The sequence below is a fragment of the Vanessa atalanta genome, chromosome 1 (assembly GCF_905147765.1).
Source record: "Vanessa atalanta chromosome 1, ilVanAtal1.2, whole genome shotgun sequence".
NCBI classification, from domain to species: domain Eukaryota; kingdom Metazoa; phylum Arthropoda; class Insecta; order Lepidoptera; family Nymphalidae; genus Vanessa; species Vanessa atalanta.
In genome coordinates this window covers 4855597-4867144 of record NC_061871.1, presented here as the reverse complement: position 1 = coordinate 4867144, position 11548 = coordinate 4855597, and the positions used below count along the sequence as shown (strand labels likewise).

At 31.0% G+C, this 11548-nt stretch overlaps 1 protein-coding gene across 1 annotated transcript; it reads left to right on the top strand.

The window, feature by feature from the left end:
- The first annotated feature begins 1341 nt into the window (after positions 1-1341).
- Positions 1342-11107, top strand: LOC125077131 (extensin). Its single transcript, XM_047688950.1, has 3 exons — positions 1342-1452; positions 9467-9661; positions 10296-11107. The coding sequence occupies exons 1-3, from the start codon at positions 1429-1431 to the stop codon at positions 10878-10880; spliced, it is 804 nt and encodes a 267-aa protein (XP_047544906.1). The 5' UTR covers positions 1342-1428; the 3' UTR covers positions 10881-11107.
- The last annotated feature ends 441 nt before the right edge of the window (positions 11108-11548 follow it).

Sequence of the window (11548 nt, the reverse complement as noted above, 5' to 3'; positions counted from 1 at the left end):
ATGTCTTAGTGTGCGTGAGACGACTAATGTAATAATAAAGAAAGCAAGAAAAACTAGACGACATGCACTTGGTCTGGGTAGGTACCAAATACTCATCGTATATTCTACCAAGAAACAGCAATATTTTGTGTTTGTTTGTTGTTGTGTATTGTAGTGTTCCGATTTGAAGGGTGAGTGAGCTAGATAACTACAGGCACAAGGACATATCATCTCAGTTCCCATCGTTATTGAAGCATATAATTGGTTTTATAAAAAAATTGTTAAAATATCTATATTAATAGGGTAGTGGTGACCAATTACCATCAGATGACCCAATTGCTCATAATTAAACATTACTTGTCGGACGATCAAACGGATATTTCTTATAAATGTTGTTTAGGACCTCTACATTAATACAACAATACTATCTACATTTTTCGAATATCAAATGAATGATGACAGAATGATAAAAAATTATGTCTAACTGAACACACGTTAAAAAACATTTACAAGTGTCTGATGGACATCATCATCATATACGTATGTGATAGACAAAGTATTTTTCACTAATCTTTAGTCCTCAAATTATAAACGTAAATTTGAAACACGCATAATGATTTATGATTCCAATTAGGTAAAACTTTGGCCTTGAAGTTTGTTAATTTCGATCACCTGTCTAAATTAGGAGCTATATCTAAAAGCTTATCACTTAAGTAGGACAAAGCACAAAGCTGCATTCGCCCACAAGGACACAAGAACAGAAATAAAATCACAAGAAGAGGCGACACGTCCTACGTGTTAAACGTTAGAACTCACTACACTATATAAAATTTTTTTATCGTAAAGTTCGAAGATAGTTTATTAATCAATATACCGGCTTTTGCTAAACAATTATCTCATATTATAAATTTGTGATAATTATTCTAATTTTTTTAAACGGTATATATGTAGTAAATAACGTATAATATACTTTAAAGTCTTCATTTATTCTATTCTAACACTAATCTTTAAGATTACTAAATATTCATCCTTGAATGAAATAACAACTCAACTAAAAAAACGTATAAATATATTAGGTTATATTTAACATAGAGACTGAAATGCATCCACAGAGTCTATTGATATGATAACTACGTTAAAATACCGTAACAATATCAAAGGTGTTTCTGATGAGATAATAAGGTTCACACTCACAGTCTTTAATATACCAAGCCATTAGAGACATGCAATTCGTTCAATGTTTTGATGCAGAACATAATACGATAAAAATTAAAACAATTGTAAGCAATAAAAGTTGCGGGAATTGGTGACGGAAATCAATTCTTCAAATACAAAGGAAACATTCGAACAATCGCTTCCAGCCTCCGTCAGTTCATTGATGGCGAGCGCGGTGCGCAGGCGCAACCACCACGCTGCCACTCCACAACCACTCGCCGAAGCGCGCGCAACATGGCGGCCCAACAGTGTCTGCCTGTGAGTTATAAACAGATTCATTCATTATCATACTAATTGCTTCGTTCTTTATATCATTAATGACATATCTTGCCGCTAATATACTTGAAAGTTATACAGTCTAATTCAGATTTGTCCCACTAAATGTTTGTATAATAGGCGTATGTTTATTAACAAGTTTTTATACATATTATTGATGAATAAAGTAAGTCATCTTATGATTGAGTATATTAGCAACACGTTAAATGTGATGTAACGCTTGAGTTGCATAATGAGACATATTCTTAAGGCAATAAATATTATGTTTGTAAGTTTAACGAAAACTATATTATTAGTATAAAATATACTTATATTTACACTTTGTCCTTTTCTGTCCGTACTTCCTTATTTTTTATTTGTATATCAAATTTACTTCTAAGTTTTTTCTGTTTCCTCTTATAAAATACTTAATATGCAACATGTTACACAATATCTTCTAACATTATTTTAGTTGATTTGAACTTGAAAGGAAACTTACGAGAGTCTTAAGTATTTTACTAATAATCTTATTAATGATAATATTATTGTAACTCAAAATATAGATTGTAATACAATTCGCCTTCAAAGTAAAGATGGGATTGGCTTATCCGTACGGATCTATGAATCACATAAAATCTCTATGTTATATAGTTCATTTATGACTCAAAAAAAAAACTATCTAACATAGATAACTTTTTATATAATAACTATTATTTATTTTGCTTAGACGCTTTGAATTTAACACAAGCTTTTATCAAACAATATAATATTTTATGCACAAATTAATACTTTTTTAATTGAGATCAAGAATGTTTTCATAATTTCACTTTTATTGGTTTTGTTTAGTTTAAAATCCAGATGAATGATTTGAATGACATATACAAACTGGTGCAGCTAAAGAAAAGCTTGTTACTTATAAAAACGATATAATCGAATTCTGTGGTCGTAAGAATCCTCACAACCAAATTATATTTATAATAATAATATGATTGTAATAGCTAAAATAATCAATAACTAATACGTGTAAACGGACAAATATTAATTAAGATTTTGGTTATTATGATTTTTAAAAAATTGATCGTTAAAAATCCAATAAAAGGTGATTTTCGACCGCACGCAATACATATCTATAAGATAGGTTACAGCTTTATAAACACGCGTGTCGTAGTTTCCAGGGGACATGTGAAAACGAACCTTATTGGCGAGATTATAGGGTTTTTCTAGTTAGACTACTGTATAACATCCCCTCGATGGTTCATCATATAAAAAAATAATTTAGAAGCTTCAAACCAAAACCGAAATGAAAAATTGTCTTAAATTTGTTTACATATTGACTTTATACAATACAAGTGAAGTAAACAAAAATGTAATTATCTATATCTATATTTATATAATAAATGAGAATGAAATTTATTATGCACATAGTTTGAATCCCTGGGAAGGACATAGGCTTTAATAATTTTTTTTAATCTCCTCGAGGAGGTCACGGCGGTAGGTGCTTATTTCGCGCGGGTAAAGACGCAGATTTGTATAATAAAATAAATAAAGAATCAAGTCATATCAGTCATGATCATCATTAATCATAAAGAATAAAAAGAAATAATCAATTATTAATTAAATATTAATTAGCTTTCCAGCGTAAATAATATGGTCCCGGTATTTGTTATCAATTATAATAAATATTAACACAAGAAGAAATCTGAATATCGCTAAATACCGTTGTCATACATACTACAATTTAGAGACTGTTACAGATTAGTTTATTTAATATATATATAAATGTGTGTGTATGTGTGTGTAAAATTGTATACATACTTATGAATATATGTATATAGCTATATTTAACGCTAAACAAAATTGCATAAAATATAACACATACATTTTGACGTGGAAACGAATATTCTACGACTTTTAATCTTAGTATATCATATACAATTGATTATATAATGTATTAAAAATGTCGGCACGGCTTTATGTACGCAAATACCATAATTTTGCGAAACAGCATCATCTGTGTACTCACAAACATTGCGTAATAAACTTATTTGATTTTCTAGTATTGTTGAAGTTCAACTAATTGTAGTTAAGGTCATTCACATTTTTTATAATTATAAAATAGTAAAGAAGGCAAATATTAATTAATAAGTGCATTGTTGCTTTCTTATATATATTGTAATAAATTTTGTACTTGAGCAGAGTAAATAAAAAAGTAGCCTCTATATGTTTAATTCATACTTAAGGCAACAACAGACGCTCAGTAAAGAGCAATGACAAGCCCTTAGTGTTCAAGAATCTGTACCTATATAGAGTACTTTCATCATTTATACAGAGGCCACAGCTGGGTCATCGAACCTCGTCTCTATTCAGAATGCGCAATGATGCACAGGCCTCGTAAACATTACGACATCTACATTTTGCGTGCACTTTTCGAGAAATGTTTTATCGTTCTATGCATGTCGTCCTCGTATATAATTTCAAGAGAAGTTTTATAATGCATTGTTAACGTTCTGGAGGACCGAGCTCAGATCGGAAAATTTGAATTTTTTTGTGACAAAATAAATTTTAGGAAAGACATCGGACGTAGATATTCTATAAACAACAACTTTATCTAAACATAAAATTGATTCAAATCGTTAGGCGACCGTTTAAAGATTACAAGATAAATAAAACTCCTTTGAAGAGCAATACTACTAAGTGGAAACACGCTTTTATCCATAAAAGTAGCTTACCCAAGTCAGCTGAGTCATTTCGGCTCTGTTAAAACAAATTAATTCGCGAATGCTTTGTTTTAACCAAGCGTTTTGTACGTTGAAATAAATAAAATCACCTTCAAAGTTCTTTGTTATAGAGTGTATGATTTATATCTTAATTTGACCTCAATGACTGCTCGCGTTCCATTTCTTAGACCTTGTTGTAGGCGTGTCCGCACGGCCACGACACTAGACAAATGTGGTGGCATTGTGCGCACGCGCCGATTTCCGGATCGAAACCGGACGCGGCTCGCTCGCACTGTCCGTCAATTTCACGATAATATCCAGTAAATATAAGTTTCTTGTTACGTTGTTTTTGGCCATGAACTTAAAGATACAAAGGTTCATGTAAGTACATATGTAAGTTCTTTTAAGAGTCAATAAATTACACTGCTATTTTAATTTAATACAAAATAAGCGACATATTGTTAAGTTGTCTGTCTATATTGATAAAAATGGGATAGACAATGATAGTCATAAAATAATCAATATACACTTACATACCATTTTAATATATCTTGTAACAGTACGTACTTGCGGATAAAAATATAACCATTAAATGCAATTAAGGTACAACATTCTATACGATGACTCAGTTCATATTGCAACTAACAGGAAAAGTAAGGATTTGCCAACGTTACTAAGTATATCGGTATTCAAATCATAAATAAAACGTATAAAAATTACTTAAAAACTTCAAAGTTGAAATGATTCTATAGAGAATATACTGCGTTATAACTTATGAGATACTCTCAAAAACATGTGCCATTCTATGACCTAGTGTTTAATATTTCGAAACAGTATACAGGTGTTCTTTATAAATGCCTGCAACTGGAAACGAAGGATTGTCGTATGGCGCTTATTTTTAATGCCTATATACGTTTTTTTTTTACGATTGAGCAAACTCTTGCGTTAGAATTCGGCAATGACCTAAAGCTGCCCAAACGGCCACTCGGTATTTAACATCGAAATTGTTATCATTCAAATCGTTTACTGTTGCAAAGATAATTGTTTATCATTAGTATTTATTTTTAAAGATAGGTCCGGTTTTTCAATACGAACACAGAGCGCTTATTAAAATAATGATTTCGCTGACCAGAATATAGAGTGCAATCAGATACTTTACTATTAAGAGATATAATATAATAAAATAACTTTACTGTTATTTTTACCGCACGACAAAATAATAGACGTTTTTTGACGTTTCAACAAGAGAAGAGGTAAGAATATATATACCCTATCTCTTCTCTTAATTACCTGTGAATTCAATATTAGTCTACACTACATATGTATCACTACTAGTTGAAACTGCGGCTTTACCTGCACGAAAGCACGGCAGTTTGAGTTCCGGTGTCTTTCACCGGTGTCTTTCACCGGTGTCTTTCACCGGAACTCAAACTACCTACACACCAAAGTTTATTTAAATCGGTTCAGCGGTTTAAGCGTGAAGATGTAACAGACAGACTTCCTTTCGCATTTATATATTAAAGTACTAGCGACCCATCCCGGCTTCGCGCTGGTGCAATGCTGATACTAAATATGCTACAGAATGTCTTACAACGTTCACAGTTTTTCAGTAATTAGACAATACAAACCGCTATGTCCCTGCGTTTTAAACCTGTAATATCTTCAAAAATATTCATTTAAATTACATGGTTGTTGTGGGCTATCCCTATGAGATAGACATATACCATCGCGGACTTTTTTGAAGGCCTTTTTAAGGTGTATAATACTGCTCATTATTTTGATTTATCTCGTAGGATTCAGCCAGCGTTTGCAATGTCAACGCGAAAAATGTGTTTATTTATGACATCACTTCGGAAACCTCTAAAATTATCAGTGTTTCTTTACTATATTGTTCGTGTGTTATACATATAAACCTTCCTCTTGAATTAATCTATGTATTAAAAAAAACGCATCAAAATCCGTTATGTAATTTTAAAGATCTAAGTGTACATAGGGACAGACAGCGGTTATCGACTTTGTTTTATACTATGTATTGATAAAGTACATCGGTAACATACAACTATACGTAACAAAAGGAAGGATAAAAACTTTAATAAAAAACGTGTCTCAGTATTATTTCTTTCGATTACGATTTTATTCCATTCGTTACTTGAACCAGATTAGTATGGTTACAATTTAAATTATATAAAAACTATTATCATTGCAAAGGACAACAAAGAACTTGAATTTTAACCGATTGTGAAAATATTGCGGATTCAGATCCAAACAAGCTCCACGCAGCACCAACCTGCATTATATCAACTTGAAATAACCCTTAGGATTATTAAATAGATTTTAGTTCAGGAGTGGGATATTTAGTCTTCTAGTTTTATAGCAAGAATTCTTGCAAAAAACAATTTACTTATATCGGTTATTCTGTGCAGGCGAACTGAAGAATTAATATAAAATCAGTGAACCAAACTCCGTCTAATTTGTTCCACTCGCTTTGTAGTTATTCTAGCGTCAACATTCATGGAAAATTGTATAAGAGTAAACCAGTATGTTGAAAAATGTATTAAATATTTAATGGGTATTATTATAGTATTATATTTATATACATTTATGGGTACTATCGGGTCTCTACCGTTGTAATTTAGTTTTATTTCTTTTAAATTACTCCTAGATAAATTGTGAGATATAAATAAATACTAATTACAATTACAATTATTCCAAATACAATTAGTGTTATGAGCCAAGTGGTCTACCTGAATTTTTATATAAGTCCAAGTTTTCTACCCAAATCAAATATAATAAATAACAAAATTAGAACTGTATTTATACATATATTCACAGAAAATACTTTATATACTAACATTGTAAAGAGGTCAAATTTGTTTGTTTGTATGTTAGCGGCAGTCTATGGAACTTATGGTCCAATTCATAAAATAATTACCTCTAGAAAGCCACAATATTCCTGAATGCACCCGTAACGTATAAATTGCACCCGTGGTAGCCCGGCCCTGGTTGCTAGTGTTGTTAATTTAGTTAAGGACATGATAAATATATCAGAGATATCCATTAAATTTCGTTTTTTTTTTAAATATAATAATGTTTATATATCTGTAGTTGTTCTGATGTTTGAAGATCTACAACCTTTGTATACAAAGTTTTAGTGTGTCTCTCATCACGTCATTAGAAATATACAACACAAATAAAGCATGTCCGTACCATAAAACTATAGTATATATTCTATATTATTGGAATTAGTAGTTTTTGCGTCCATCCGGACTATGCAAACCCAACATTCATATGTACCTAAAATATATATGCAAGAAAGTTTGGAGCAATTACGACATATTATATGATATATTCGACACATAGTGTATGTAATGGCCATGCACTCATTTTCTTTTCCCTTCACTTAAAATTGGTACGCTAGTAGCCTTAGTTCATATAACACTTACCTACATATGTGGTTTTGTCAGTACATATGAAACAAATAATCCGAATGTGTCTATGATTACGAAGACAATTAGTTAACACTTTCGTTTTATGTAAGTACTAAAGTGCTAGTAAATGAATATTCATTTAAATGCTACTAATTTTAAGATTATTTTAGGGTATTATTTGCATTAAAAAAAAACAAGGAGCTACCCTTTGTAAACCGGGCTCTTTCGCTAATTTCCCTATACTTCTTGGAAACTCATACGCCGATATTTAACCAAATGTGTATTAGCAAAAGTGCCAACTCTAATCAATGAAAAATGGAAATGAACTATGACATGAAAGATTAATGATGTATTTTTTTCATTATTATTAGAAACGAAGCAAAATATTTCAAATTATCGAATAGTGCTTCGTAATCTGCTGGTAAGCGAATATTTATAAACTTTATATAATTTATAACAGAAATATTTCAATTCGTTTATAATATTAACGTAAATGTAGCGAATGTTTTCGTATCTCTATTTTAATAAAGTTAGAAATGTTTTCCCACAGTATGTATACATATTATTCGTTCTTCGATTAGTTACGAATTTACGCTCAAATAAAATAGTTCGAACTTGACTGCGTGACAAATCAAAGGAACCGCCGTAATTACAATGAAAAAAAAACTTAATAAAAAGTTTTATACTTTAATATCAAACTGCTTATTATCACTAGAAACATATACCTATTGTTACAAAGCATTATATTAAAGATGATCAATTTCAACTTTATATAATTTATTTATAATTAGAACATTAAATTCGCGTATGTCATTTATCACAGCTTAAAACAGATGAAACTGCAAAATGCAACTGCTTCAAATAATATAAAACCTTCTCCTAGCGCACTGCATCTTCTGATATAACTATTATGTATATTGGTTTAGTAGTTTTAGCAATTAGAAATTACGAAAAATCGTCTTCTCATTTATTAGTAAACATCGTTATAATACCACCGTTGGTAAATAATCAGCTAAAACAAATGCAAATTTAAAGTTGCTGTTTATTGTCTGTTATACGTACGTATTTGATAAGCTTCAGTGCTTTGAACTCAAGGTTTTTGGTTAACTCTTATTTATTTTATCATTTTAGTTGAATTTAATGCATTTATTATTTATATTTTATATTATCGACCCACATCGCCAATGTACCACCAACATTGGATACAAAAAATGTATAGCCCTTGTGTCTGTAAACCGGAAACACATTAATAGTGAGTAACGCTATTAGACGGTAAAATATAAATAAGTGATATTTTTTAAATTCCATGAATACACACATAATATGTAATAAAAAAAAAAACATAAAAAAGCACAAATACAATATAATATTTTATTATAACGGTCAAAATTATAAACTTTATTGTAATTATATAAGTGTTACTGCTAAATATTTGTCTTTAATAGTTTAAATTAAATTTAATCAGAAAATTTCAAGTCTTACTATTAAAATAATATGTACTTATATACTATCCTTATACAATTATGCGAGTAATAAATACCTTACCTAATATATGCTTATTATAATGCAATGTTCAAGGCAAACGCTAATTGAACTCATTACAATTGACATTATACTTAAACTGGTTTCCTTAACTAACGAAAGGAAACAGACGATTAAAAGAACTGACTTGGAATGGATTTTTTCAAAACAAAACCTAAAATCATACATTTGCTTACAACAGTTTATTTTTTTTATAATAAGCGGTAATTAGCTTGCTTGCTCTGCGAGTTAATTAAAAAAATAAGCTTATATTATAAGCTGCAGATAATCCGTAAACAGTTATTATTAACATTGATACAGTTACTGAAGGTGTTCTTTCTAATTTTCCAGGTTTTATGCGTTATCCTTGTCGTGGCGTTTGCCGAGCCGACTCCAGGAAGGGTTCCGAAGGTGTATAACGCCCTTATCACATCAAACCAGAACTTAGAACCGAGCAAGGCCTTCCCTTTGTACCAGCCCGTTTTACACAACACTTTCCCGTTCCCTCTCCAAACGGTCGTCTATGGAGACTTGCCTTTAGCAAACGTAAGTATTTAAAAAAATAGGTGTGGATGCGATCCTGTCTGCTCATGCTATTAACGTTGCATATAGCTAAAATTATTAATGTATAATCTATTCCAATCAAAGTAGGAATAGAGATTAACAAACCTTAGATTTACGTATTTCATGCGATTTGCAAATAACTCAGCGGTATTGGGCACTACTCAAAGTTTATGATTGATATATTTTAATTTATAATACAATACTATTACACTTAACTACTTATACCTACTTTAATTTAACTATCCAAATTCCGATAACAGTTTCGTCGACGTTCAAAACGCCATTTTTTTAGCAAGTCCATAGTAAATATCATAGATTAATCAAGCTCGAGCAATGATATCGCATCAATTTGCTCTCAAATATTGTTTATTCGACTTTACTCCTGTCATGGTTGGAATTGAGTACAGTGGAGAATATTCTGGCACTTCTATTACTCGACACCATTGCAAATTAAGTTTTTTAATATTTTTATTATCAAAAATAAATAGATAAAAATAATTTTACAGTAACATTTTTATCTCAAACTTCTTCCGCTTGCCTATTTTATTTATATTTTGACCTATAACCGTAAATCTTTATTGAAATCTTATCACTTGCTCAACATTTTATTTTACAGGGTTTTCTTCCTGTTCCCGCATCGCTCCCTAAAGATACCAATATCAAACCTGAACAAACACCGTCATCGACACCCGAGGCTCCAGTAGTCGCAGAAGCTTCAGAGCAACCTACTCAAGCACCTGAACCGAGTAGCCCAGCCCCAGAAGACGATAAAGCAACACAAGCACCACCATTAGCTCCGAAAACCGAATCACCTGTACCTCTTAACGAATTCGGCTTGCCACCACAAGTCCTCCCTCTAGGACGTATAAACCCAGCTTATCAGTTTACTCATCTACCTACTTATCCATATGCATACCCTGGTCTTAGATTCTATGATCCTTACGATCCTTTTGGATTCCATACTTATGCCAACTGGCCATTGTATCAACCATTGACAAATTTTATAGGGCAGCCACTAATACCTGCATACAAAGCTGAATCTCCCGTGGTTTCCTCTCCAGCTGGTGACAAATCTTCATCCACTCCGCCACCCGAACCAAGCGATCTTAACGTTCTCAACTATTCCAATAAAGATCCTGCTATACCTAATGTTCCACCGCCGCCATTACCACAGGGTGGTTTGAAAGCCGATACCGAATAAAATGAAAATGTAAAAGAAATTTTCATTTAATCTAATCTCAATCAAATGAAATCTCGACTCTTAAATCTTGTCTATTATGTTTAAGAAATATTGTATATAAGTTATATTGTACGTTCATATCTGTAATGCTAAGATTAACACCTTGAAAACAAACCATACTATTAATATAGTTATCATACTTATACAATGTACTTACTTTGTGTAAAAATAAAGTTCCTTAAATTTAAGTTTTACTTACAACACATTATCTAACACTACAATATCACGAAAAATAAAACCGTCTATATTTTCGGAATTCTATCATTTGTTACATTATATTATTGATATACAAAATACTTTGGCTAATTAATTATGTAAATCAACCAAAATTGAAATTGAATAAAATTTGAAATAAGTTTATAAGTTATTTCATAATAAACAGAAAGGCTATCTGCATAACCGAAAAACTAAACTAAACTGTACTGTACTAAAGTAACTTCACTTCAATTTAGTATTATTAATGATATTGAGTTCAATTGTGCCCATAGATTAGTTAATCTATGGGCACAATGACAGTCACAAATTGGCAACATTTGTTGCGTGATATTACATATTTATATTAAGTAAAACTAAAAGCTCTGATCAATTCTCATAGATAGATAAGGTTAAAGCCTTTTTGTTTACCCACA

Coding starts and splice junctions, on each gene's coding strand:
- LOC125077131 (XM_047688950.1), top strand. CDS start 1,429: ATGGCGGCCCAACAGTGTCTGCCT. Junction 1,453..9,466: donor CGGCCCAACAGTGTCTGCCT/GTGAGTTATAAA, acceptor CTAATTTTCCAG/GTTTTATGCGTTATCCTTGT. Junction 9,662..10,295: donor GAGACTTGCCTTTAGCAAAC/GTAAGTATTTAA, acceptor TTTATTTTACAG/GGTTTTCTTCCTGTTCCCGC.